Raw genomic sequence first — 27318 nt, forward strand, 5'->3', positions numbered from 1 at the left:
ATGTTGTTGCAGAGCTAAAGCTCGGTGACGAGCTCGTTGAGGCGGAAGAAAAGTTGGGGGGCTGGAGGTGAGGGAAGAAAAAATGATTTGAAGAAGCTTGAGACTGATGAATTTCAAGGAATATTGTGGTTGCGTGAATCGAGGGTTGGGTGAGGGAAGGCAAGCGAGAGAGTGAACCGACTTTTGAGGGAGGTGGTGGAAGTTGGGATTTGGAAGGAACGTGAAATATTTTGGGGCCTGCCTCCCTTCCATGTGGGATTTACTTCGGGCTTCACCACACTCATAAATTCCTGCTGTATCGCAGACCATGTGAAACAGACGGGCTCGGCGATTTTCAATTGAGCTTTATCTGGTGTATATGAATGATCCGGAGCAAAAACTACAGAACTCGAAAATATCTTCGACCATCACTTACATATTCGGTCTTAGACTTTAATCATCAGCCTCTATAACTTTGGTTTGTTTATAACAAGCTATGAACTCTTCAGAATAACATGTTTCGAGGACCAGAAGAATTTCCGGCTGCTGCCTATTTTTCACTTTTGAGTTTTCGGTAAGTGACAGGCGGCTTCTGGGCATCCCCTATACTCAAATGGATGAGATTTCAGCAAAGTCTGGAATGCTTCTCAGCATCACTGGAGTTTAGACTCCAACCAGGCAACTGCTTGGGTGTCGTAATCCGACGGATACTCCATGTGCGCGGTGAGGTTGCTGCCGCTAGCATCGCAGACTCCGTCCTGGTAATTACAGTAGTCGTGGACTCTGTCGGCGTAGACGTTGAAGGAAGCAAGTTGTCCAGCGGTACGAGGGTATTTCTGCGGACAGCGTTAGTCACGATAACCATTCAAAGCTTTTTCCAACGAGGTTGAAACTTACGCCGGTGGCACCAAACGTAGAAGCGTTGCCAACATTGTAGGTCTGATTCGGCATGTGTCGGGGGTTGCCGTACAGCAAGATCGCCGCGACTGGACAACGATGTCAGCAGGTAACTCTTAACCCAAAATCTATAGTTAGCCTTACTGTGGTCTCCAACAGTGCGAGCATCAACCAGAGGCTTGGTGTAGTTGCCCAGGACATTGCCATCACCACCGCCAGCCAGGATATCTCCAAGAACCATGGCGCCCTGAGAATATCCCATCAAGACGATCTTGGATTCGGGGCAAGCCTCTGCATAAGAGATGATCTGCTTGGCGCCATCGCGAACTCCAACAAAGTAGCTGTCACTCCCAGACTCGTCCGTGGCTGGGTAAACAATATCCTCGTAATTGCTGTTAGGAAAAGCCTCCATGAGCGGGTTAATGACCGTGATCAAGCTTCCGGGATATGACAAAGTTGTGCCTCGGGCTTCAAAGTAGTGGATGTCAGCGCAAGTGGTGTTGAGGGTCTGTCGGTTAGCGAGAGAGATCTTGCTGCCTTGCACGAGAGCAGGCAAAGTGCTAGCAATGACAACGGCCTTAGCGAGGAGAGACATAGCTGAAGATATGGCCAAGAATAAGTGTCATCAGTAGTGAGCTGCCGGGTCATGAATCCTTGGCTACGAAGACGATTTATATACATGATGAATCAGGGGGTTCTCCTGACTTTCTGGCAAGTCGGCCATGTGGGAACGTCGACATTTTGCGGCTCTCGGCGATGCCACGCACTCCCCCCGCCATTCTATATTAACGGACTTGGCTTCCACCGTTTGTAGATCTGTGGGGCAGATCCGAACGCCGGCATGTCGCCGCAGGCACGGACGTTTACCTGAATCGGCTCTGGAAATCGAAACTTCTCGGCCGAGTCTTACCTGCGGCGTCGAAAATGTTCAGTAATCATCCGAGTAAGAGGTTCAGGGAGTATTTGTACAGTAATATTCGCTCAGGAGGGCGTTCAACAACAAAGACTTATGCGGGCCGGCCCGTTGCATTTGTTGGAGTAGCAAAACAAGAAAAGATAACTCCTTGAAGGGAGCCTTTTATGGAATATTCTTTTGCCAAAATAATTATCAGCCAAACACCAGCTACAAGACCCTTCTTTATCTGATCGCTCCGGGCAAAGCGAGCCATGTCCTTGACAATTGAACAATCGAGTACTTCCTCTTTGAAGGGCCAAGGCAAGGTAAAGCTACGCATCTTGAAAGTCAAAGGTCTTAAGTAGTAACAGTAGTTTAAATTCTGAGATCTTGGGCTTTGAAAAAGATTTTTGGATGTTACCAGTGTTACCGACAGGAGTGGATTAAGTCCACCTGGGCATCGTACTGCCTTGCTTGGTAACTTGATGTTATTAGTTGTATTCCGCAATGGAAGACATCTGAGAAGGAGCTACTGAGGTTTTCACCCACGGTAGCTTCTATTGACCCAGTCATCTTTTTTTCGCCTCTCAAAAGAGAAGGAGCCGGAATCAAGATTTTAAATCGTTCAGCCACGCCCACGCTGCACCCTCCTGTTGCAAACCTCCACTCGCCAACCTGAACTCCCGGCCAGCAACCTTTGTGCAGCAGGAGGCTTCTTGAGCAAAAATAGATCGCTGCTATTCCTATCTCATACTCGCCAAATTTATCAAGTATCCTTCGCAAACGCCAACAAACATTGCGAAGTACACCTCGCATCGCAGATATGCTTGGCAAACGGAAACGATTTGACACGTTCGAGAACTTGGATGAGTACATGCAACCCCACCACCTCCCGCTTCAATCTAGTCTTGCTAACATATGGCCAAGAGTAATGCAGTCCAGGGACATCAAGTTCATCGTCGGTCCGGAGAAGAAAGAGTACACCGTTCATGAAGCCCCCTTCGCCAATCTTTCGCCGCCCCTACGCGCCCTCCTGACGGGAGGCTTTCAAGAGTCCAGGGAGGGCAAGGTCATCTGGGACGATACTGACCCAATCACTTTCGTCCTGCTGACACAATACGCCTACCAAGGTGACTATTCACTGCCGGAATCCAAAGCTGCGCCTACATTTTCTGAGGAGAATGAGGCACCTGAAGAAGGCGACGCCCCCAAGAACTTGCCCCGTTCAATGCAGGGATACTTCTGGGCTACCGAACACACAGGCTCGCAACACCACTTTGTAAATGACAAGTTTTTCCATGGGAAGGGCCGCGATGAGAAGCCATCGCCTATGGACCAGACTCAGTCTATTCTGAGGAAGTTTACCGGCATTGAGGCGTTCGAGAAGGCTTGCCGGGATGTTGAACACCTGAGGCCAATGTACATGCACCACGTCCAGCTTTACTTTCTCGCTGACAAGTACACCATCGAAGATCTCAAGGAGATATGCCTGGCTAGGATCCGACATTTCCTATCGGAGTGTCCCGGGACCTTCCAACTAAAGACTATACTTTTCGAATCCGTGCCTATCATCTATGCATGGACAGTCCATGGGGACTCATTACGGAGGCTTATCTCGCAGTACTTCCTCGCCAACATGACTTGGATCGATACCGGTACGAGGTTCAAGGCACTACGAAGAAGCACGCCTGAATTCGGACTGGACTTGCTCGACGAGATTCCCCACAGCTACTGGAGAGAGTTGAGTGAGGGTTCTAACGAACTGGCAGCTGAGGGATGGGAAGACTAAGCTCAGCATCAAGCAACAAGGAGGACGAGGGTTACATGAAGCGGAGATTTGCTTACGACCATCCAGAAAATCCCTGATGTTGCTCTTGAATTCATTTCTGGGTCGTGCTGAAGAATGCGGAGAGGGCTAGACGTAAATTACAGTCTTCGTTACGCATAAAGTCAAGACCAGGGCACTGGAAACCGACAAAGTGGATTTCTAGCACAGATAAGATATTTGGTATGCATTACTACAGCTGTTCCACGCGTGAAGATTGTATCACATGTGACTCAAAACATCAGAGTGTGGCCTTCGCCATCCTCCATGCTTAGATATTGACGACAAGATAACTTCAAGGACTAACACAACTTTGCTCTCCTGCGCCAGCACCCGTACATCCTGAAACGATTCTTGCCATAATTTTGCGCAAGATCCTTCAAACTTGGCTCTTTTCACTCTTGCCCCGAATCACTCTGCTCAGGTCTCCAACAGGAAGCTCCAAGGGGAAGTCGAGCGAAGCTAAGAGGATGGCGAAGATGAGCCACCAGCCAGCGGCACAAGTGACGAAGGCGCAAGCACCGGCAGCCTGCAAAGATGGTATCAGTACTGTTTACTTCTCAACACCTCTCATGCTCCCAAGACGTACCTGGAGCAATTTTGCGGCGTAAGCAGCATTGCTAGTATAATCCATGGCAAGGAACCAATACGCGGCCGTAATCAACCCGAAAGCAGCAACGAGCGTCAAGAAGATGAGGAAGAAGACGATGTTGGTGCGGAGCGAGCAGATGAGGAAGACAACACAGATCATACCCATCGCGAGGGTGATGAAGCCTGTTCATTGACACCGTGTCAGTTTGAATCCAAAGTGATATGGGAGAAGGGTAAGAGGTAGTGAGTGACTGACCGAAACTAGCATTGAAACCTTGCGTCGTCAGCCCCTCGGCCCCAGACGTCGCGTTCGCGGGAGCATATGACGAGAAGGCGGCAAAGGAAGGGTTCAGCGTCGCACCAAAGGTGAACCAGAACGAGGAGAAGGTAAGGAAGACGACGGAGGGGAAGGTGTTGCCGAGGACCCATTCGAGGAGGCCGCCTACGAACATGAGGAGACCGCCGAAGAAGAAGTATGAGCCGCTGTGAAGGAAGACATGTGAGTTTGAGAGGCGTCTTGATGAGAAGGGAGTGTTGTGGGATGACTTACATGCCTGCCGCACCGCTTCCGCCTGCTCCTCTCCAACCCATCAAGTCACAAGCAAGAGGCGTCAATGAGATGAGGAATCCAACAATGGCGCTGTAAAAGCGTTAGCCAACACGCCTTCACCCATGTTCATGGACCAAGGTATTAGGTTATCTTACATCGGAGTCGGGTTACCAAAGGTCTTGCGCAGATCCCCCTTTACATTATTCTGTGGCGACAGATACAGCTTCTCGAATAGCTCAGGCGACATGGAGATTGATCCGGCTGTCTTCATCCTCCTGAGTGCGTCGTCGCGGCTCACATGGGGCGCCATGTACTCGTCCTCTGGGTACTCGCCATTGTAGCCGCCGCCGTTAGGCACACGACGGTGGTGGCTGTCGACACGCTGGTGGGGGTCCGAGAGACGGCGGTGCTCGTTGTGGTGGGAGTGGGAGTTGACTTCGTGGATGTCTTCCTTATTATCCATTGCGAAGGTGGTGCTTTGTTTCCGTATGTGATGGTTGATTAGGTAGGTAGATGGGTATCAAAGGAATTGACTGAGCGATTGAGGAGAGGGATAATGATACAAATGGTACACTATGTTCTTAGGATGAACGGAGGAAATAAGAGACGACAAGAATGACAGCCGAGACTGAACGCAGATGATGTTTCGAGAGGAGGGAACTGGGCCATTAGATGTATAAAGGTTCAGGCCGGCCGTAACGGGTCTAGTCCTCCACACACACGCATCTCCTTTCAATTTCTCGCGTTCTCTCTCAGTGTCTCTCATCCACACCCTAAAGAGCGTTTCCAAGACGTAAAAAAGCAAAGACTGGGGGGGTTTAGCAACGGGCCGGGGCCATCTTGGCACCTTGGGAGCCCTGCTGGCAGGACGGTTGAGTCGGATAGTCTTTCCCATCATCACCACTCTCACACGCCCCCTCCCCTCCTCTCCCCCCAACCCCCCCTGGCCATCCACACGTCGAAACGGAACACCGGGGTTTGCGAGGACCACGACTGGGTTGTTTAGTGGTAGATCTTTCTCAACGACCGACGACCGACGACACAAACGCGCCCGTGAGGAGGCCAAGTGGGCAAGAAGGCAAGAGGCTCCTCCACATCGACCGAACCCACTTTGGGGCTAGGACGACCGGCAGACGGATACCCCAGGATTCGGGACAAGGGATGGATGGGTTGCTGCAATCTGGAGGATGGGCATAATGCATGATCTACGAGGATGATTCGTTAGAAGCTCGCTGCCGCAGGAAGCATGGTTCGAACGAGGTATCCGTACGGAGGTAGACCATTGGAGAGAATACCGGATTGGGGGGGACAGCACGTTTGGGGTTTTTAACATGGTTTTGGCAGGAAGCTGGGGGCAGAAGGCAATATGCTTGCTTGCTTGCTTTCCATGGAGCGTTGCGTCCTGTCTTGGACCAACAACGTTTCTCTTTCTTTCCGTCTCCTTTCCCCAGGTGAGGGTGTGAAGGCACGCGGTCTGGGAAGAGTCAACCCGTCAATGTCTCAGTTGAACACATTTGGGGCTGAGGAGAAGAGGAAACGGCAAGACCTGCCACGCCTGCCACGCCTGCCAGAGCTCCCGTCACATCACACTGGTGAGTCGTCAAGGGTTCGCGCGGATGCAGAACTGAGCGTTTGAGGTTTAAGGCGTTTTCCACTGCTGGACGGATGGAACATCCTCTGGGGCATGTATGTCTAAGGCTCTGACCGAGTCAATACCTTACCTTGCCCCAGTTGAGGCTTACTCGAACAATCTCGCGTAGAGGCAAGGGAGAACCACCGGCGGCGGCGCTTGTTGGAAGTTGGGGGTGGGAACGGAACGAGTTCGTCAATGGCAGGACCTGGGCAAAAGCTGGGGTAAGGATGCGGAACCGCAAATATCAACGGAGACCAACGAATCAACGGGCGGACGAATGAACGACATGGAGGAACGGAAGTTTTCTGACTCTGGTATGCAGAATAGCGTGGATGGGGGACAACCACACAACCTACTCCGGCATTGAGCGGCACATGGATGTAGTCTGGGAATAAGGAATGATAGCCGCGAGTCTCCTTGGCTTGACGGGAGCGAACAACAGTTTTATTTGACCGGTCTTGCAGTAGCGCCTGGCAATTACGTCCGTCGTTTGCTTTCCTCCCCCGGTCCAGTACTATCCATGATCTACCACGTCGAGAGTCAAGACTCAAGAGCGTACCTTAGTAGTTCAGTATTCCGAAAAGGGGAAGCTGGGCTTGGTTGGTTTGAGTTTTGGGGGAAGAGACCTATGATGGAGGACGAGGGGGGAAGGGAAGCTTCAGCTCGTGTGGGGCAGGCTAGAGGTATTGCGGGGAAAGCTCTACACCTATGGACTAGGGGGTGTGACGGGTCAATGGGATGGGGAGCGTCGGGGTAGCGGATGAGGCGTGTGCGTTCCATCATTGCATGTTCAGAGTTATTGCCTACTTCGTTGAGATGCCCCATAACTCACGGCGCGACGGAAAAGGACAGTAAGAATGAACAAAGGGGTTTGAGAGGAGAGATGGGATGCTGGACCTGAAAAGATGGGTTGAGTTGGTCTGAGGAGAAGACTGTTCAACACCCCGAGACCTGACAGTTGGACTCGGCTGGTGCTCCATGCAACCCGGCCAGACACGGAACTTGGCGTGGAGGCTTAGAGTCGATAAATGTACATGTCATGATGGAATCACTTGAGGCTCAATTGGGAGGCGTTGTTGGGGGGCAGAGAAGGAGGGGGAGGGCGGCAGATGCGGCCCCGGCATTATACGCTACCCGTTACCCCAGACTTGGCAGCACAGCCCTCGACTCGATCTCGAGCCCAGTTGTGTCCGTACCATGAAGCAACCCAAGATCCCAAGAGCGATCGTCCTGTCGATGCATCAGAAGGGTTGGAGATTTGAATTTGGACGGTTGATGGAGGGGTGATGTGACCTTCAGCGAATGCCGGTCCAAACGATGCAGAAGATGCGCCCGCCACAACTTTAAAGACGGACCAGGACGGAGCTATCTCGGCACGAGATCGCCAACGCGGCATCTCTCACGATGGGGGATCCATGGAGGATGCACGAAGGGCTCGTTGGAGCGCAGAGACTAGTACATGGATCAACAGAACCCAAGTGTAGTTTGCTTCTATAGTCTCGCATTGGGGTCGCTGGTGACCCTTTTTGATAGGAAACTAGTATTCATTCATCTCGTAACAGCATCTAATCTCAGGAACCCCTCGTTCAGCAGGCCCTCCATTCTCATACTCTAGAACGGTCCACGATTTATATCACGAGTCAATCGGACAAACCTCCAGGCCGATCATAGCTTCCCCGCAGCCTTCATCGCCCTCTCACCGTCAACGAGAACACACCATCCTTCCCCGCCGCGGGTCCCGCCCCCGAACCCGGCAACGACGGCCTCGAAGCCGCCCTCGCCGCGCGCGTATTCGAGGACCGCGTCGTCAAAGGTGCCCGGCTGCAGCCAGACGGCAGGCACGCCCAGCTCTTTCGCCTCTTGCAGGACCTTGAGGGTCGCGGGCGGCGGGGTGATGATGGAGACGGCGGTGTCCTTGGGGTGAGGCAGGGCCGTGAGGTTGGGGAGGGCCGGATGGTCTTTTCCGAGGGCGTTGACGGTGCTTGCGGTCGGGTTTATGGGGGTGGCGGGGATGGAGTGGTTCAGGTACCAGGCGAAGACTGCAAGGGATGTTAGTGACGATTGAAGTTGGAGATCTCAAGAGAGTGCTGTGAGTGAGAGTGAGATGAGTGTGAGTGAGTGAATGAGTAAGTGGCAGCTCCTTGAGCTTAGACCAAGCTTGAGGCAAGTGTCCAGCGGGAATAAGCAGCGGGGGAAACAACGTACTCTTATTGCCAAACTTGGCAGGGTTCGAGCTGGCACCCACCACCGCAATGAACTTTTGCGAAAAGAAAACACGGGCCGTGGCTTCGGTCGACATGTCGGGCACTAGTTTCGGGACGGACCAAGTTGTGGAAAGTGTATTCGAGGTGCGGCAACGGGAGTTGTTGAAGAGCGAGGGAGACGGAGATGGAGGGGTTCCTCGGGCGGGCGAATCGGACCTTCAAATGGAGTTTCGAGGGGCCAGGCTGAGAGCTCCGACCTCCGAGCACGTCAGTGGGACCCTTGGGGAGCGGCCGAGGCGTGCGGGCCACGGCTGATGACGCGACCTGCCACTGTAAGTCTGCCATGCATACCACAGAGCCGCGGCTACTACCTGCCTTATTCTGGGATCTTAGTCAGGGCTTGGGTTTCGATATGTGAGATTGAGTCTGTGAGGCTTTCAAATGCCCTCGTGGCAATGTATCATAGCAGGTTTTCTTTGACGGTCTTGTCCCGAATAGCCGTGGTTCCTGAATCGTCGGAAGGATCCCGCCCGAAAGAAGCATGGGAATAAAATGGAGAGGATGGCCGCCGTCTTTTCGGTCAAACAAGACGGGTGCGACTACACGCATTACACATCATTGAGCCTTTATTGGACCATCAACCAACCCACCAATCTCGCCAGGGCTAGCAACTGCAACCTTGCAGCTTCACTATAACAGCTTACCTTCCTTACACGGCTAACGATGTCTGTTTTTGCGTACGTGGGCGAACTCATCTTGGCAGTAGAATTCCAAATGCCATCGGTCTCAAGCTGACATGTGATTGCAGACGTTCAACCTTTTCGGCCGCAGGCTATGCGGCCTTCCGCCCATCCTACCCTGCATCACTCTTCAGGACGGTGCTGGCGTATCACAACACTCCTTCGACAAGCGGCACGGCGCTGGACCTGGGCTGCGGTCACGGTCTCATCTCGCGAGAGCTCAGCCCGAGCTTCGCTCGCGTCATCGCCATTGACCCCAGTGCGGGCATGGTGAAGCAAGCAGCAGACTCAACCTCGGACTCAAAAATCACCTTTCGTCAGGCCAGCTCTGAGGATCTGTCATTCGTGGCTGACGCCTCGGTAGACCTTGTGGTGGCTGGCCAGGCGGCGCACTGGTTCAACTACGATAAAGTGTGGCCGGAGCTGGCGCGAGTGGTCAAAAGCGGCGGTACGCTGGCCTTTTGGGGGTACAAGGACAACATCCTCGTCGGATTCCCGGCTGTCAACGATATCTTTATGCACTTTTGCTACGGCGAAGGAGAGTCGTCACCCGGCAGCGGGGTGGAGACGATGGGGCCGTATTGGGAGAAGCCCGGGCGGCAGATCCTGCGGGATAACCTGGCGGCGGTCGTGCCCCCCGAGTCGGAGTGGGAGAAGGTCAAGCGCATCGTGTACGACCCGGACAGGAAGACCTCCCGGGCTGATGCGAACACGGAGGCGATGGAGCCGGAAGACCCGCGGGCGGCGTGGCAGCAGCGTAAGACGATGAAGCTGGGCGAGTTTGAAGGTTATGTGCACACTTTTAGCGCGTACCGCGGGTGGAAAGACGCGCACCCGGAGCTGAAGAGCCGAGCGGAGGGCGGGGCGGAAGGGGATATTGCGGATCTGTTGTTCGATCGGTTGCTGGAAGCGGTGCCGGAGTGGAAAGCTGCGGGGGATAAGTGGCGGGATATTGAGGTTGAGGCCGTGTGGGGGACGACTATCATCCTGGCCAAGAGAAAGTGACGGCTTCCGGAATCTACCTGCAGAGAGAGGATGTGACGGGGGAGAGAGAGAGAGAGAGAGAGAGAGAGAGAGAGAGATCATGGAGAAATGCTCTGTCTGTACTGAAGCAGAAGTGGATTGACTCGCAGGTCGAGCCTGATATGGCAGTCTGAAGAGTCGAGAGGAACCGTAAGGTGCAAGTTTCGGGCGATTGAGAGTTTAGACGGTCTGGGTAGTCGTGGTTCGGCACAATCCGAATTTAGTGCAAAGACATATCCGTATCCGTATATTGACATAAGGTGGTGTAGATTGTGTCGGCTCACCGCAATGAAAGATGTTGATAGCGTTTGTGCAAGTCTCTACGGAGTAGCCATGGCAGAATATTGGAAGATGGATTCGTGGATCGTTGGGCAGGTGGACATTGGGACTGGGCAAAAAGGGCAAGGGGGCCAGCAACTCATCTGAGAGCCGTGATTGGCTGTGGCAACCCGGCAAGATTGGGAAAGAGGAGCCCCCGACGGTGGTTGCCCCGTCAGGTTTCAGGAGTTTTGGCCTTGTGTTGCAGAGGCGCACTGTGCTTAGGAGGAAGGTACCACCCACGTACAGTCATTTAGTCGTTCCTGCCGTACTCCGTACCTACCTACCTACCCAGACGGTAAGATAGGTAGACCGCCTCCAGGGGCCCTCGATCGATAGTTTTGGGTGCCGGTGCACACCGCTGCTGCCACCGCCAGCCCAAAACGCATGAATAACGGAGACGGGGAATGCCCATGGCCCATGACACTTCGAACCCGAGGCCAATTGGGTGCGTGTGCCCTCGATGCATTGGATAAAAATAATACTGAGCCTGAGGGTACATGACAGATAGCGGAAGGTGGTGACCGACTGACAGACTGGGGGAAGGAGACGAAGAAAAGGGAAAGTGCAAGCATAAAGTGTTTCGACTGGCAGACAGCAACCTCCAAGAAACATCATCACGACTCTTCTCTGTCTCTTTTTTCGTCCTGTTTGATATCCCAAGGCAAATAACTTTTTTATCTGTTGTTTACTTTCTCTTCCCCCCGTACATACCACATACCACCTCACACAGACCAAAATGGTGAGTCTCTATCCCTCCAATCCGGGCCCCCTCCCCTCTGTTGCTTTTTTTTTTGTTGTGTTTTCCCCCCGCGGACGGCGGCACCCCTCCCACCATCAGCCGGAATGTAAACAAAGGAAATCGATCCAGCCATTCAGCGGCTTCCCTACCCCCCTCTCGAGTCTTGCGACCCCTTTCGACCCCTTTGATGGCCGACGAAAAACAGCCTTAGCGCCGGTTTGGTTCAGCGGCGAACCTTGCAGCAAAGGGCAACACACAGCAGCGCAGTACTACTAGCACCCGACGCTGGCAGCAGCAGTACCACCACCACCACCAGCGCAGCAGCAGCGCCATCCACCAGCCAACAGGAGCAACCCAAACAACGGATCGGACACCAATTGCCAGCGCAGCTAGCCAAGGAAAGAAGATCAGCGCCAATTTTCCCGCGCAAACTACTGGACCGTTCGACATACTGCTGCATCACGACATTCCTCATCCTGCAACCGTTCTTCTTTCCGATCTTCCACCTCTACATCCCATTCTTGATAATTCCACAACCACCCCGCGAAACGTCACTTGCTCTCTGCCACACATCGCGACCTTTCAATTTTGCGCAAAACACAACCACACAAACATATCACAATGTCTTCTAACCAGTACGACGCTCAGGCTTCTACCAACTACAAGGAGGCCTTCTCCCTGTTCGACAAGCGCGGTAACGGCCGTGTTGCCATCGACAGCTTGGGCGACCTCCTCCGCGCCTGCGGCCAGAACCCTACCCTGACCGAGATTCGCGACCTCGAGAAGAATGTCGGTGGCGACTGTGAGTTTTGTTCCTTGCGTCCCCCGCGTATCGAAAACCGATGTATGCCACCAGCATAGAGACACGATACTGATCAGCGATGTTTGCGCGAGCAGTCGACTTTGAGACCTTTCAGCGCATTCTCAACCGCCCCGGCGGCTTCCGCGACCCCGGTGAACCCGAGGAGTACTGCCGTGGTTTCCAGGTCTTTGACAAGGACATGACGGGCTTCATCGGCGTCGGCCAGCTCAAGTACATCCTGACCAACCTCGGCGAGAAGATGTCCGACGAGGAGGTCGACGAGCTTCTCAAGGCTGTTGACACCAGTTCTGGCCAGGTCAACTACACCGGTAAGCCGCCACCTTCCAGCAAACTCGTTGCATAGCAAGCATCGAAGAATGTGTTTACTGATACCTGCGCAACAGAGCTTGTCCGAACCATTCTCGCCAACTAGATTCATCCAGCGAGCGAGCATTGTACGAACAGATCAGAGGAACGAGGCGGAGGCAGTTTACGAAAAGAGAAGAAAGAGATACTTGCATGGCTGGCACGATGGGAAATGGCGTTTGCTTTTGCGTTGCGATTGCGTTGTTCGCTATTGTAGGGAATTTGGGTATTCTGGAGTTCACCCCCGCCTCCTCAGAGGCGTTGCTCCGGACCACACGACACATGTACGGGACTGAATAGAACCGATACCAAAAGAAATAAATACCATGATACCAACATCATCGCGCGTGCGATCCTTCCAGAAGATGGATGTTTATGAGGTGGTCAGGGGTTGTGCCTGTTTGGAAGCGTGTGATGGGACGAAAGGACCAGACATCGCGATGCATCCACTGCCTCATATTTTTGAACCAAAAAGACTGAATGCAAAGCACAATTTCTTGCGGCTCTACGGCTATGCTACGGCCTCCGCGATCTAGTCATGTTGATCCATCGGCCTCAGCCATGATGTCGCACCAGGCCTTGGCCCGTCTGCCCAGCAACAAAGGACCCCGCACAATCTGGTAGGTGCAGTCGTCTTATGTAAGCTCGCTTCAGTCAGGCGATGTGGCCTGCATCCTGAACCTGCAGGATTACGGTACCGAATGGTTCCAGCCGGTAGAGATCCTTCAAGTTAATCGTCCCAACACTTGCCAAAGTCCTCTATCCTTTGATGTTAGAATTGCTGCAGAGTCCCTGAATGTACTCATGTTCTTATCAAAAACACATGCGAAGACTCGTATCAAATTGCGATAGTAGATGCAGAACATGGCTCCTGTGGATACTGGTACATCAGCGAGACCCCGCTTGCTTCAGCGTGGGGCGTTACAGCCCGGAACGTCGTAGCGCCGGGAGCTCGACGTGAGCTCCCCTGGCAGGCCGCGACTGCCCGCCGAGGAAACCTCCAACTGGAAGGTGATAGAGAAGGGGACCCCGTCGCATTCCGTACTCGTCAGGATTAACGTTAACCTTCATCCACTTACATACGCATACACAAATCATCCCGCAACTACCAGAAGCTTGCTGCAAGTCACCGCTCTCAGTCCACTCTCTGCGTAGCTACATGTACCTTCGCGCTTAACCTCGCTTGTCACCTACCAACTTACGGCATCGACACCTCCACCTGCATCCATCCGCGTCTGCCCCGTGTCCAAGATCTGGTCCTGCAGCTGCTCCTCCTCCTCCCCCTCCCCCGCCCCGACGCACCCAACTCACCGACTGATCGAACCGTGTTTCGTCCAGTAGCCGTGGCGTCCTCCAAGCGTCCCCTCCTTTCCCTTACCTTCTTCCTCATATTCCTCCTCACAGCTCTCATCCTGGCGGCCCCAAGAGCAGTCCCGAGAATTACTTCTCTCTTTGCACAGCTGCGCTTCAAACCAGTCCAGCTACCTCTCGTCGCCACTCCATCTCTATCGACATACCGACCCTTGGTGACCGCCGCCATGACTGTCCCCGACAAGTACAAGTCACCGCCCCAGGCGCCCCCCGTCTTTACCGGCACCAAGGAGTCCATCGTCGGCGACTCCAAGAAGATTTGCGACCAGACTCGCGCCCTTCTCGACAAGCTCGTTGCCGACTACCCCGCCGACAAGGCCACCTTTGAGAATGTTATGAAGCCCATCGCCAAAGACGAGAACGAGAGCGGACTGTCGACTCGTATCCTTGGCTTCTATCAATATGTCTCGAGCGACGCCGCCCTGCGCGAGGCTTCGACCCAAGCCGACACCATTATGGACGAGTTCTCGATCGAGGTGAACATGAGGGAGGATGTCTACAAGCTCATTGAGGCTCTCCATCAGCGCAAAGACTCGGAGGGCCTGGACCCCGAGAGCTTGAGGTTGCTGGAGAAGGACTACAAGAACTACATCAAGATGGGTCTGGGTATCCCCGCTGGGCCCCAGCGTGACCGCTTCAAGGAGATCAAGAAGCGTCTCAGTCAAATCCAGATTGAGTTCACAAAGAACCTCAACGAGGAGAACGGCGGCATCTGGTTCACAAAGGAGGAGCTCGATGGTGTTTCAGATGACGTCCTTGATGGTCTCGAGAAGGGCACCGGCGAGAACGAGGGCAAGCTCAAGCTCTCCTTCAAGTACCCCGACCTCTTCCCGACTCTCAAGTTCGCCAAGAACCCCGAGACGAGACGCAAGGTCTTCATCCAGAACGAGAATAAGTGCAACCAAAACGTTCCTCTCTTCCAGGAGGCCATCATTCTCCGTGACGAGGCTGCCCGCATGCTCGGCTACCCCAACCACGCTGCCCTGCGCATTGAGGACAAGATGGCCAAGACCACCAAGACTGTGAACGACTTCTTGGGCGACCTTCGCTCTCGTCTGACTGCCGGTGGCGCCAAGGAAGTCGAGCACCTCCAGGAGCTCAAGAAGGCTGACACTGACGCCCGCGGCGTTGAGAACGACGGCAACTACTACCTGTGGGACCACAAGTTCTACGACCGATTGATGATTGAGAAGGAGTACAGCATTGACGAGAACAAGATTGCCGAGTACTTCCCCATCACCTCGACAATTGCTGGCATGCTCAAGATCTTTGAGGAGCTCCTGGGCTTCGTATTTGTTGAGCTGAAGCCTGAGGACCGCAAGGCCTTGAGCCCCACTGGCAAGGGTGAGGATATCGCATGGCACGAGGATGTCATCATCTTCAGTGTCTGGGATGATGCTTCTGAGGGAGAAGGATTCGTTGGCTACCTGTACCTTGACCTGCACCCTCGCCAGGGCAAGTACGGTCACGCCGCCAACTTCAACTTGCAGCCCGGCTACCTGCAAGCCAACGGCTCACGCAGATACCCCGCCACTGCTCTGGTCTGCAACTTCAGCAAGCCCACGCCCAAGAAGCCCTCACTTCTCAAACACGACGAGGTCGTCACCCTCTTCCACGAGCTTGGACATGGTATCCACGACCTTGCTGGCCGCTGCACATACAGCCGTTTCCACGGTACCAGCACCGTCAGAGACTTCGTTGAGGCGCCATCACAGATGTTGGAGAACTGGTGCTGGACCCCTAGTGTTATCAAGGCGCTGTCTCAACACTACGAGACTGGCGAGAAGATTCCCGATGACCTTATTGAGAAGCAGATCTCCACCAAGCACGTCAACGCTGCCCTGTTCAACCTCCGCCAGCTTCACTTCGGTACCTTTGACATGACTGTCCATACCCCCGAGAGCCACGAGGCCATCAAGAAGTTGGACTTGTCAGCAACCTACAACGAGCTTCGCGGCCAGATCGCTGGTATCAAGGGCCCAGAAGCTCAGGGAGAGAAGAGGTATGAAACCCCATTAAATTCCAAAGTACACAATACTAACAGATACAGCACCTGGGGCAACGGACAAGCCTGCTTCGGTCACTTGATTGGCGGCTACGATGCCGGCTACTACGGCTATCTCTCATCCGAGGTCTACTCGACCGACATGTTCTACTCCGTCTTCAAGGCCGATCCCATGAACGGCAAGGAGGGTCGCCGCTACAGACACACTGTCTTGGAGAAGGGCGGAAGCCAGGAGGAGATGTTGACCCTGGAGCAGTTCCTTGGACGCAAGCCTAGCACCGAAGCATTCTACAAGGAGTTGGGCATCCCTCAGTAAGGGCCCTGATCGTAATGCCACGATAACGAGACGACGCCAGAATTGTATCTAATAGCACCAGATCGCGACTGTGATCACCCCCAGGACGCTCGCCTCCTAAAATAAAATACCTTTTCAAGATTCTGAAGTCCCAAGCTAGCGTGATGCCTTCCATTCTCGTACATTCCAAGCCAGTTCAAACGTAAGTATGTCTGAGTGCGGTGGAAACCTGCCTTTATTTAGCTTCTTCAAGGGCAGTTTGGCCTCAATACAGCCTGGGAGTGAGAGGCCAGATACTGTATCGGATACGATGTATCAGTTGCCACACAAGATGAGGTAAGTAGGCACATTTCTTTGGCTTGGGTACTGAATATCATGGATTGGTAGGAGGCTTCGTGTCTCGGGCGGATACTCACTTAAGTAGGCAACCCTTTCAACGAACAACCAAACGCGTCTAATACGCCTCAGGTAGCTTCTTCCGTTGCTGCAAAATTAGGCACGGAAGGAAGAAGGGCGGAGAAATTGACTCACATCCATTTGATCCCAAGCCTTTTAAACTTCACTTTTCCTTCCATGTCACACCCTCTTCCTTCCACTCTTCTCACTCGCGTTTGCTTTTGCTCTTTTTTCATCTCACTCATCATTACTTACGCGCCCTCGGCTTTCTCCTCACCAAAACCCATCTGCCATCGTCACGAAATGCCTCCGATGGTAACTAAGCGAGATATTGACGTAGCCGAGTACGTCTGCTCTCTTTCACATCTTTCCACCTTCCAAGGAGCATCGCTAACACGGGTACAGAATCCTCAAATCTCGGATCATTAAGTTCATCGTCGGAGATGACGAGGTCGAATACAATGTCCATGAAGCAGCAATCAGCGGCCTCTCCGGCCCACTCCGAGCACTCGTGACCAACGGCATGAAGGAGTCTATGGAGGGTATTGTTGTCTGGGATGAGGTCGAGCCTGAGGTCTTTTCTCAACTGATTGAGTACGCATACGGCCGTGAGCTACTTATTCCTGACCATAACGAACGATATGGCACGATCAATGACATCGACCTATGGGGCACGGTGGACGACGATGCCGACGACTACTATGACTACGGTGGCGCCTACTACAAGGTTAGGCCTTCACTAGAGTATAGTATTGTCACAGAACATCTCATGAAGTGCAAAGATGGTAAATCTACGCTAGCACTCAGGCGCGGCCCAGATCGCTTCGTGGAAATGCCAAAGCGCGCTGATCTGGATTCCGTTGACTTCCACGTCTTCCACTTTCACTCAGAGGATTATCTCGTGGCCCACGCGCGGCTTTATTGCTTGGCTGATCGGTATGCCATTACCCAGTTGGCATGGCTTTGCGTTGAGAAGTTGCAGCGAATTCTCTACGAGCATCCCACAACCGAAAGCTTCAACGAGTCCATCTGTAAGCTCTTGCTTTTCGTCTGGCCTAGAACTTTGCCCGAAGACGGGCTTCGATCACTTCTCATCGACTTCGTTCTGATGAACTTGTCGAATGCGCTCACTCGCAATACAACAAAATTTGGACATGTCTTGGACGAAATTACCGAGATCGCTGTTGCTATTCTACGCAGTGCGCCCAGAAACTACTGGCGAAGACTTGACTCTAGAATCTAAAGAGACGTCGCAGCAACCCATTTCGCCAGGCCTTGGTCTGGGGTCTCTACAGTCAAGCTCACTCTCTCCTCATTCACATACTTTATGTATGCTCGACCATCGAGAGAAGCCAGGCAAGGACTGCCGAGGGGAGGGGGGATGTGATCTCGGGACATGTGAACTTGAGGGCAAGGAAAGATGATGGAGAGGGATCCCAGAGAAATCGATTTGGGGCTGTGACGCAGAGGAGGTCTGGCATGGCGAGGCTTTTCACTTGCCGGAACACTTTAGACAGCATAGCACACAATTCCAAGGATCAGAATAAATGTGTCAGTTCTTGAGCGTCTACTATATCATCACGAAGGAATATACTCCTTCCTGCTCGCACCTGAAGTCGAGTTGATTGTCGTTTGAGTATGTCTAGCGATGTCCATTCCAAACTTTGAGTGATGACTTCTTGGCTGTGATCATGAAACAATGACACCGTACATCCAAGCTCATCCTACCCAAGCTTGGCGGCTGTTTATGAGAAGCCTACGGAAACACACCAAATAGGAAGCACCAATGATCCTTAATCGCCGACAACCCGAGAGACAAGAACCTCCAACCGCTAGTTGCCTTTCATCCCGGCGTCTCTGCTCTTGCGAGAACAATGTCTTTTGCGAAGAACACATCTCTTTGGTGGACCGAGCTACTTTTCCTCAGCCAGAGAACTTCCCGGTCCTATACTCCTCAACGCATCTCGCTAAACAGCGTCTCAGCCTGGCTAACAACGCTGCACATGAGAATCATTAATGTGGACGAGAAGCAAAGGGCGCTAGATATTGCTTAGCAATACACGAGAAATTCGGATCTGCATCAAGTTCTCTCTTTCCTTTTGGAAGGAACGGAGAGCTTGTATTTCGGTCCTTCCATTCGACACGAGAGCCGCGGCTTCCTTCTTTCCTTCGCCAAGCTTTCCTATATCTACGGACCAATTTCGCGACCAACCTGACTCTCACTTCTACACCCACACACACCTTCGCCCGCCAACGTCACGATGTCTCTCAAGCGAAAGAGAGGAATCGAGGAGTAAGTTCTTGTCTTCTTTCGTCTGAAAAAAGAGATTCTAGGTTGAAAATCTGCTAACGTTTCATAGGATCATCGACTCCCGGGTCGTCACTTTCGTCATTGGCAAAGGAGATTCGAAGCGCGAGTTCCGTGTCCACGAGGGGGCTTTGGTCCACCTGTCGGAGCCTCTTCAAGCCTTGCTTACTGGCGGTATGCAAGAATCCCTCGAGGGCAAGATCGTTTGGGACGACGTCGAACCTACAACCTTCCTCCTTCTTTTGGACTATGCTTACACCGGCTCCTACCCTATTCCCTACCCCGAATACATTTACAACGACAAATCCGACTCAGAAGAAGAAGAAGACGCCAGAAAAGACGATGCATATCCAGACTCACTAAGGACATGGGTCAAGCGCACGTCGTCAAAGCGAGACAACAAACGCTTCGCAGTATTGGAGTTTTGTCAGGAGCACTTCTCCGAGTATGGAGTCAAAACATACATGAGTCATTCGCTCCGGAAGAAGGAATCTGAAGGACTGGATTCAGACATCATTGTCGATTTGGATCACCTTTTGAAGCCATCGCAACTCTACATTCTCGCCGACAGGTATCTCATCGATGATCTCAAGGAGTTGTGCATCAATGATGTTGGGCGAAAGCTATGGAACGCAGTTGGAGACGGCACGCTCATTGGTCACGTGTGCTCCGTCCTTCGCTTCCTGCATGCACAGACATCACCAGAGGACGAACTTCGCGAGCTGCTTCTACGATACCTCATTGGAGATATGGAATATGCAATGAAAGCTGGAGTTCGAGACCTGATCCGCGACTTCGCGGACTACGCTGTGGAACTGCTGCTTGAGATACCCAGTACCTACTGGAAAGAAGTTCAAGGTCAAGTGCCAGGGGCACTAGACGCCTAAAGCTATTTGGGGCTAGGATACATCATACATCATTCGAGGGATCTTATCAAAAGGAAAGCGATGTAATTTCGGCGGACACTTCGTTAGAGCGGATCGGTTCAGAGGGGACTGCCATTGTCATTCACCGGACACGTCCCATGGAAACCTGAGATCAGAGAGGTTCTTATTACGGATGAGGACTTGGGCGTTTCCTATATCTCAGATAGTCTCCCTTTCAAAGAACTTCATTAGTTTTTTTCCTTAATCAAAATAGTCGGTCAAGGGATGAACGAATTTCATCAAAAATTCTTTCACGAAGAGTCCTTTGAAGCTGGAATACAGGAGAGTCCGTCAACTAAAAGGAGCTTCTGAAAAGAAACACGCATTTTGCCTATGTGAATGGTTCAGAACTACCATGATGTGTTGAATAGAGTAGTTGGCTGTTTTCATCTAGAATCCACGCTCAATGTTCGAGTCGTTGCTCGAATGAATGCCGCTTCGTAATTTGCTTGCTTCTAAAAACATGCAACTGCCTAAAAACGCCTTCCCTTCTTCCCTGTGATGAACTTCTAGAAAGCAAGATCCTCTCCTGCTCAGCACTTGCAATGACCATTGCGCCATTCCTCGATTGCCTATTGCTTCCCTTCTTCCAAGCAAGTCGAGTCGTATAACTCGATAAAGCGCTTGTTCCTATTTCTTCAAGATTTTTCTTTGCTCGTTGTAGCGTCCGATTGTGCCGATGCAAACTTTGCATTGACATCATTGATAGCCTTCTTCCTTTCCTCCCAGTACGTGGGGAGCTCAGTCATTATTTCAACCCCCAGCTCAGGTACGCGATGCAGCAGATCGGTGAAGCTGGGCATCGCGCGCACCATGCTAAAGTCGGCAACGCATGTCTGAATCAGCAGCTTTCGTATCTTGTCTCCCGGCATTGTGTTGGTGAACGCGAACTCGATGACGCCGAAGAGAAGCTGGTACCCAGCGTCGCTGAGTCTCGCGCGCGTCAAAGAGCTGTGGAGACGGTGTAGGCTAACCTGCCTCAGCTGCGCAATGTCGTATCTGTCGGCGAGTATGTAGAGCTGAACGTGATGCATGCAAATTTCCCCAAACAGGCGATTTGCGACCATGAGGTCAAAATTTGCCTCGAGTTCCTCGTCCTTATTCCACGGGAACCCGGGCGGCATGCCGTACAGCTTTCCGGGGGTTCCTTGGTTGATGAAAAGCGTCAGATATCGTAGATACGGTTGCTTTTTGGATAGTCCGAAGTCATATTTTAGGACGTGTTCGAGAAGGGAGTCGTAGGTCTCTCCTGGAATCAATTTGGCGTTGTCAGGCTATTGGTCTTTAGCCTTTTGGAATTTGTGCGACGTCGGCACGTCGTAGTTCCCGTAGAAGGCAAAGTTGATGAAACTCGTGAATACCTCTGGCTCGACGTCTTCAATATCGACAACACCCTCGAGGGACTCGCGCATATTATTGGCCAGCATGCGGTCGAAGATTACTGATCGGGAAGCTACGAGCTTCTCGTGGATCTGGAATGGCTTTCGGTCTGGACCGATCCGAAAGGTGACCACTCGTGAGGTGAGTACGCTGGCTAATGGTTAGTGGTATGTTCAAAATCGAAACTGAATGTCACGTACCCTTCAAGATCAGGTACACCTCTGTTGAACGAAGCCGCTGTCGAATGACTAGGGAGACGACCACGTCGTTGTGCTAGAGAATACGGAACCCGACTGGGAGTCGCCTTTAGTGGTTCCATGACTGCTAGAGGTGAAGTGGAGGAGTTGCAAGTCGACTTTCAAGAGCCTTTCTGGTTTAAGAACTCGCAGAGCTGCGAACAGGTGGATTTGTGGAAGGAGGTATCCGGACGTTCTTCCCTGTTTTGGAAGAGGTTAAGAGTTTCAGTCCCTCTCATCACGTAATAATATTAACTTGCCAAATCCCGCCTGTTTCCCTTCTATTACACATATATTTCGCAATTACTAATCAATAAATTATTATAATGCTCACTTACCTACTTCTTATAACTATTATATAAGTCGTTCTCATCCTTATAATACCCGTAAAGTAATCTCCATTACTTCCAGGAAACACTCTTCATATATTCAGTAAAGAATACTCCCTAAACGAAGGATAGTAACAGCAATGACAATTAAAGAGGTAGATAGGATACCTATACCGCGATAAATGTTTTATTCTCCACCCACTTGATGAGCCATATTTCAGTGATTCCATGACACTGCAATCACTGTTAGTGTGGCTGAGGTCGGATCGCAAATAAAACTTCCAAGTCTCTTTTTGTAGTCCTTAGCCCGCTGCCCATCTACAGCGCCTCATAGTCCCTTCGAGAGACAGTAACATTGGAGCAGGTCGTTCCGCCTCGAGTCGCGCTTGGGACACGAAAACAATCGTTCGGGCAAGGCGCGCTTGCGTTGTACTGCCATGAGAAGAGAGGGTCCGTCTCGTTTGTGAGGATCTGTCCGATCATAGACGTTTGGTAACCAGGCAGCTGGCGAGATTGCTGGAAAACGTCGTACTAGATAGTATGTTCAGCGGGGCTACCCTCGTCTCTTTCTGATGCAGAGGCTCTTACACTGCTGAGAGTCATAACACCCCAGCCGACGTTGTAGTTGTGCTGAATCGTTGTGCCATAGACGTATTCTGACAGGTCAGTGTTAGTCGTTGACGGGCACAACAGCTTCTAAGGGTAAACCTGCCTTTGAAACCCGCCCATCGAATTGCACTCGCGCACTAAAACTCGTTAGTTACCGAGGCTCCTGTGCTTTCTGGCAACTTGAAGCATTTACCATCGGACACGACTCAGCGTTTGTGTAGATTGATAGCTCTCCCCATGCGGCATAGATCTGTCTGTCGAGAATATGAGCCCTGGTTCTTGAAGAGTAATTCACAGGCCTTACGTTGGCGTCATGCCCTGTTCAGCGAACTTAGCTGTGCATGCGTTGATGGCTGAGATCTCTCCGTGAACTGCAAGTCTTGTTAGTAAGTGCTAGCTACGATTACTGTGTTTCTCAGTGCATACTTGTAGGATCGCCGGTCCGGAAGTTTGCTCCCTCGCAGACGACTTCATCGCTAGTGTGGTTTACGATGATGGTTCCGAATGCGGCAAAGGGGCAACTGAGAAGATGTTAGTCAAATTCGATACTCAACTTTGAACCGAGGGTGGCCACGTACGGTCCGCTTTGCCGGAATAGGGCCTCGTTTGCCTAGCGAGAATCAGCACAGGGACGGTGGTATATGACACGGATTCAATATGCCAACCTTCTGCATGTACTCGACTCGTTTCGCTGCTGGGACCGAGTTCACGGTGAGGCCAGACATATCCTGGTCATCATTGGGGACGATGAAATGTGCCGATCCAGAGCCCACGGCGCCCAACAACAACAGTACTAGTGAGACGAACATCTTGAAGTCTGACAGGTGGTAGCGATCCAACAAGGAATGGCATGGCAAAGTAGATCAATTCCCACATGCTCAGCACCTTTTTATAGCGACCCCATCCATGAGTCTTGAAAGTACCATTGTCGGCGAACTCCCTCAAAAGATAAGGGTGGCCGGGGAAAAGTGGAGAGCCACGCGGTGTCATCCCGACATTTCGGAACCATGGATCACATCGCGCCGGACATTGAAGCTATCACCATGCGCAACCCCGCAATAACCCCACCCTGTTGACATGGATATGTGCTAGTGCCATTTCTTATCACTGATGATTTGCGGTGACCTCCTTGGCATCGCCTTGTATGGCGAAGATATCGGCCAGCGATACCGGTGTCGGCTATCCTGCGCCGGAAATCGGTTTTGAGTGGTATGAGGCGCCCGCTTTTCCAGTATCATTGTATAGGCAATCTGTCAAACAACGCCGTGGGCCGACGCCTATGAAGGGAGGCAAAATGATATGATGGGTCCTAGAGAAAATGTCAAATGCATTGGCATCACACTTCTGAGCATTAATTACGTGAACTCGTTGTCTTTTGATCTCCCTATGAACGCCATCCACAAATCAAACTCCAAAGAAGAAGCCTTGATAATCTGTCGAGTTCTCTCCATGATCAAGACAATTCCCACCGTCCCAATGCTTTCCCCGTAGAGTCTATGGCACACAAGATCCTTAGTAGTCAGTTGGAGTAGCTACATTTGGCAACTTGTCGAGAAGTTCGTGGGTGAAGGATTCGTCACGCACGAGCGTACTCCTAAACCTCGGATGATGTCTTGAAATGGGGAGAGTGGCGACGAAGTAATACAGAATAACGTCGCGGATCTCATTACCGGGAGCGCAGCTAGCGCTATGCTGAATAAAATCCCACACAGTGAGCAGATCAGCCACGGGGTATCTATTAAGAGGCATGAAAAGCAGGCACTCGCGGAAGTGCGCTTTGCAGAGATCCTTCAAAGGTTGGATACCGTATGTGTGCGCCACGTTCCAAGGGCGATATGGGCGTCGAGGGTGTCAAAGCGAACGTAGCGGTCAGGGAGTTTCTTTGTCTTGAGAGCTTCTTTGTGGATCGATTTGTCGAGCATTACGTAGATACCCTTGAACTCGCGAAGGAATTCCTGCCAGAATCGTAGATGAAGGATCCGTTCTCTCAATACTCATCCCCGCTCGAGCTTCTCATAAAGTGAAGGCAAAACGCTGACTTCGTCGGAGGCAAAGGAGCGGGCTTTGAGACCTTGAACGGTGTAGTCTTGGCGATAGGCGTACTCCACCAGTCGAGTGAATGTAGCCTCATCGATGTCCCTCAGAGTGATTGAAGCGGAATTGGGCTATCCTCGTCCGGAAGGCGGCGTATGCACCAGCTTTGGAGAGAGGAATGCTATCACAGCTTTGGGAACCGAGAATGACTTGCCGCTTTCGCCGACATGATATTCGATTTGCGGCGAGTTGAGGATTCTGTACATAGACAGTCAGTGGGCATCCCTTTACGGCAATTGATAAGATCACTTACTTTCTCATGTCAAGCATAGGTCGAATCATGGTGATCACTGTGTTCCCTAAAGTGTGAGAGAAATTCTGGTGGCCTCTCAGAATGTTGCTGACGGTGTGGTAAAGGGACCACTGTGTTCTAGCGATCTGGCGTGAATTTGCCGACCTCGTTGACAGCCCTCGGCAGCCTCTGAACACAGAAAACTCAAGATGAGTCGGATGCAAAGCTGCATGTAATGAAAGAAAGAGCTGTTATTGAAGGGACAAGCACCGGAAGAATAACAGAAAGAGTCGGTCACTGAGAAATCCCGGTAGAAGCCTGGGAATTTGACACCTGAGGTTCGACCAACTCAATATCTGCGTTCGTCAAAGGGAAAGAGCCAACAAGACCATATTTCCTCTTTCAAGATCGGAACACGAAAATGTTTCTAAAGTTTTTATTGGACTTTCTTGTTTCCGGCTGAGGTGTTAAAATGCGGTATCACAGAGATCTGAGATGGCTAAGTTATCACTGAGTTAGACTTCACTTGAGGAGGCGTGAGGTGCGTATGTCAATCAGCCGCGCCTAGGTTATTCCCACTGTTTGATCACGTGCCGTAAGTTCCAGATTGTTCCATCTTCATGATAGTAGTGCCCCTAAGCTCACCTTTTGCCTCATTCTTCTTTTCTTTTTTGCTGTTTCGTGGCGATGGAGATTCTGCAATCTTCAGGGGTTTGCCACAAGATGCAGTTGCTGTTCGAATGAGCGCAGCTGCGCCATCATGACTTTGGGTGTTCGAGGTGTCACTTGCTTGTAAATTGAATGCTGGACGGTTTGTGCGTTGTGGCAATGCATGATAAGTCGAGGACTGTGCTGTTGTCGCTCTCATGAAGTTTCCCGAGTTACCGGTCTAAAGTGGAGACCCGCCGGCGGTGCGGGTTCGGCTACTAAGGCCGGCACTTATTCACATGTCCCCGACGCTTTGTGATGCCGTCAGCAATTGAAGGCGTTATGAGATTTGACTGCAAATTGCGCCTCAATTCAAACTTGAGGGACATGCTTACATTTTATGCACCATTACCAACTAGAGACATGACGTCTCTAAGCACCCATTATCCGATCATGTTGACCGTGGTACAAGGTTTCGTATCTTGTTTCGTACTCGGCTTGCACCTCGCTATGGCCCTCTAAACGCGAAACCGAGGTGCATGCGACTACAACTACCGAGCCGTTCCCACCAGCCAGCGACGCTTCTCATCCCAACCCCGCCTGTTTCTTCCAACGCAACATCCGCTGCAACACTCGAGCACCCAAAGCAACTCAACTCAACTCAACCCGTCGCCGCGCGCCTGGCTTCAACGATGGCCGAAGATCAGAATACCACGGACGACTCACATCGTGTCCCAGAGCTGCCGCTCCTCTCCAAGGTCAGGTACGGCGCTACGGCCTTTGCGATCCAAAATCTCTTGGTGAAGCCCGCGCTCTTCGTTCGCGATGTCAAAGCACATGTCATCCCGCCTGAGAACCGTCCAGAGATCGTGAAGACGTACGAATGCAGGCCGTATTTACCCGTCAGGTGCGTTTCTTTATTTCGCCCCAATTCTTGAGAAACCTCATCGCCTTGGCGTAGAGATTGACACGTTCCAGGGTCTTCTTCCCGAAATGCTTTGACAAAACGTCCAAAGACAAGCTGCCAGTTCTCTTCACAATCCATGGGGGTGGATTCGTGCTCGGTACGCCAAATGACAACGACGATTGGAATCAGACGTACGCTTCGCAGCACCACTCAATTGTCATCGGTCTCAACTACGCCAAAGCTCCGGGTAACCCGTTCCCCAAGCCGATTCATGATTGCGAGGAGCTCTTCCTCGCCGCGCTCAATGATGACTCGCTTCCGTTGGATCGTACCAGAGTATCGCTGGCCGGCTGGTCTGCGGGCGGCAACCTGACTCTGGCTGTCGCGCAACTCGAGACAGTCAGGAAGCATCTCACTTGCATCGTCCCGTTGTACCCGGCGGCTGATCTGTCCATAACGGGAGAAGAGAAGGCCCCGACGCGACAGTACAAGCCTGAGCTCGGAGGCTTCCGTGCAAAGGAGAAGGACTTCTTGCAAGGGATTGCACCCGTGTTTGACTGGGCTTACAAGATTCCCGGCGAAGACAGCCGCAACCCGCTACTCAGTCCTACTTTCGCGCCCAAGGAGGCTCTGCCCAAGCAAGTCTTTATGATCGGCTGCGAGCTGGATATGCTTGCCCAGGAAGGCCAGAGGCTCATTCACAGGCTTGCGGGCCGTCCGCCCCCACCAGCAAAGGTTGGGAAGCCTGAAGTCGTCGGTGATGGCGAGCTCGTGCTAGACGACGAAGTTTACCACTTCGAGGTGTCTGGAGCTGACGGAAGCCGCTACCGGTGGCTTCTGGTTCCTGATACGGTCCATGGATTTGATCAGCACCTGGACGGTATTGTACGTGATCCGGTTTTGCTTGAGGATGCCAAAATCAAGACGCAAAAGACCATCAAGATTATCGGAGAATGGATTCTTCAAGCTCCTCCTATCAGTGAAGCTTGATGTATAAGTTGGACGAGGCAGGTGCGG

General features: G+C 52.1%; 13 protein-coding genes across 13 annotated transcripts; 7 read left to right on the plus strand and 6 right to left on the minus strand.

The window, feature by feature from the left end:
- Window positions 1-632: 632 nt before the first annotated feature.
- Window positions 633-1471, minus strand: CPAR01_04349 (axe1 cleaves acetyl side chain groups acetyl xylan; the record flags this gene model as incomplete). The annotated part of the gene is made up of 3 exons (XM_060488630.1): window positions 633-815; window positions 877-965; window positions 1021-1471. 3 exons carry the CDS (start codon window positions 1469-1471, stop codon window positions 633-635), a joined length of 723 nt encoding a protein of 240 aa, XP_060352836.1.
- A 1123-nt stretch (window positions 1472-2594) lies between these two features.
- Window positions 2595-3560, plus strand: CPAR01_04350 (uncharacterized protein; the record flags this gene model as incomplete). The annotated part of the gene is made up of 2 exons (XM_060488631.1): window positions 2595-2641; window positions 2699-3560. The coding sequence occupies 2 exons, from the start codon at window positions 2595-2597 to the stop codon at window positions 3558-3560; spliced, it is 909 nt and encodes a 302-aa protein (XP_060352837.1).
- Window positions 3561-3975: 415 nt separating this feature from the next.
- Window positions 3976-5200, minus strand: CPAR01_04351 (GPR1/FUN34/YaaH-class plasma membrane protein; the record flags this gene model as incomplete). The annotated part of the gene is made up of 5 exons (XM_060488632.1): window positions 3976-4125; window positions 4186-4370; window positions 4444-4670; window positions 4738-4827; window positions 4893-5200. The coding sequence occupies 5 exons, from the start codon at window positions 5198-5200 to the stop codon at window positions 3976-3978; spliced, it is 960 nt and encodes a 319-aa protein (XP_060352838.1).
- A 2835-nt stretch (window positions 5201-8035) lies between these two features.
- Window positions 8036-8669, minus strand: CPAR01_04352 (CoA binding domain-containing protein; the record flags this gene model as incomplete). The annotated part of the gene is made up of 2 exons (XM_060488633.1): window positions 8036-8409; window positions 8576-8669. 2 exons carry the CDS (start codon window positions 8667-8669, stop codon window positions 8036-8038), a joined length of 468 nt encoding a protein of 155 aa, XP_060352839.1.
- Window positions 8670-9297: 628 nt separating this feature from the next.
- Window positions 9298-10319, plus strand: CPAR01_04353 (methyltransferase domain-containing protein; the record flags this gene model as incomplete). Its single annotated transcript, XM_060488634.1, has 2 exons — window positions 9298-9311; window positions 9383-10319. 2 exons carry the CDS (start codon window positions 9298-9300, stop codon window positions 10317-10319), a joined length of 951 nt encoding a protein of 316 aa, XP_060352840.1.
- Window positions 10320-12018: 1699 nt separating this feature from the next.
- CPAR01_04354 (myosin regulatory light chain cdc4) lies at window positions 12019-12632 on the plus strand (the record flags this gene model as incomplete). The annotated part of the gene is made up of 3 exons (XM_060488635.1): window positions 12019-12199; window positions 12277-12528; window positions 12604-12632. The coding sequence occupies 3 exons, from the start codon at window positions 12019-12021 to the stop codon at window positions 12630-12632; spliced, it is 462 nt and encodes a 153-aa protein (XP_060352841.1).
- A 1471-nt stretch (window positions 12633-14103) lies between these two features.
- On the plus strand, window positions 14104-16257 carry CPAR01_04355 (peptidase family M3; the record flags this gene model as incomplete). The annotated part of the gene is made up of 2 exons (XM_060488636.1): window positions 14104-15938; window positions 15987-16257. 2 exons carry the CDS (start codon window positions 14104-14106, stop codon window positions 16255-16257), a joined length of 2106 nt encoding a protein of 701 aa, XP_060352842.1.
- A 678-nt stretch (window positions 16258-16935) lies between these two features.
- On the plus strand, window positions 16936-17875 carry CPAR01_04356 (uncharacterized protein; the record flags this gene model as incomplete). The annotated part of the gene is made up of 2 exons (XM_060488637.1): window positions 16936-16976; window positions 17038-17875. 2 exons carry the CDS (start codon window positions 16936-16938, stop codon window positions 17873-17875), a joined length of 879 nt encoding a protein of 292 aa, XP_060352843.1.
- A 1018-nt stretch (window positions 17876-18893) lies between these two features.
- On the plus strand, window positions 18894-19827 carry CPAR01_04357 (uncharacterized protein; the record flags this gene model as incomplete). The annotated part of the gene is made up of 2 exons (XM_060488638.1): window positions 18894-18925; window positions 18993-19827. The coding sequence occupies 2 exons, from the start codon at window positions 18894-18896 to the stop codon at window positions 19825-19827; spliced, it is 867 nt and encodes a 288-aa protein (XP_060352844.1).
- Window positions 19828-20504: 677 nt separating this feature from the next.
- CPAR01_04358 (uncharacterized protein) lies at window positions 20505-21565 on the minus strand (the record flags this gene model as incomplete). Its single annotated transcript, XM_060488639.1, has 3 exons — window positions 20505-21140; window positions 21228-21396; window positions 21447-21565. 3 exons carry the CDS (start codon window positions 21563-21565, stop codon window positions 20505-20507), a joined length of 924 nt encoding a protein of 307 aa, XP_060352845.1.
- A 564-nt stretch (window positions 21566-22129) lies between these two features.
- Window positions 22130-23229, minus strand: CPAR01_04359 (cytidine and deoxycytidylate deaminase zinc-binding region; the record flags this gene model as incomplete). The annotated part of the gene is made up of 8 exons (XM_060488640.1): window positions 22130-22342; window positions 22400-22467; window positions 22533-22557; window positions 22614-22674; window positions 22725-22791; window positions 22847-22941; window positions 22999-23030; window positions 23086-23229. 8 exons carry the CDS (start codon window positions 23227-23229, stop codon window positions 22130-22132), a joined length of 705 nt encoding a protein of 234 aa, XP_060352846.1.
- Window positions 23230-24210: 981 nt separating this feature from the next.
- On the minus strand, window positions 24211-24796 carry CPAR01_04360 (uncharacterized protein; the record flags this gene model as incomplete). Its single annotated transcript, XM_060488641.1, has 4 exons — window positions 24211-24375; window positions 24460-24585; window positions 24643-24712; window positions 24768-24796. 4 exons carry the CDS (start codon window positions 24794-24796, stop codon window positions 24211-24213), a joined length of 390 nt encoding a protein of 129 aa, XP_060352847.1.
- A 1290-nt stretch (window positions 24797-26086) lies between these two features.
- On the plus strand, window positions 26087-27291 carry CPAR01_04361 (uncharacterized protein; the record flags this gene model as incomplete). The annotated part of the gene is made up of 2 exons (XM_060488642.1): window positions 26087-26301; window positions 26373-27291. 2 exons carry the CDS (start codon window positions 26087-26089, stop codon window positions 27289-27291), a joined length of 1134 nt encoding a protein of 377 aa, XP_060352848.1.
- Window positions 27292-27318: the final 27 nt, after the last annotated feature.

This window comes from Colletotrichum paranaense (assembly GCF_030867605.1).
Source record: "Colletotrichum paranaense strain IMI 384185 chromosome Unknown Scaffold_3.1, whole genome shotgun sequence".
Lineage (NCBI taxonomy): Eukaryota > Fungi > Ascomycota > Sordariomycetes > Glomerellales > Glomerellaceae > Colletotrichum > Colletotrichum paranaense.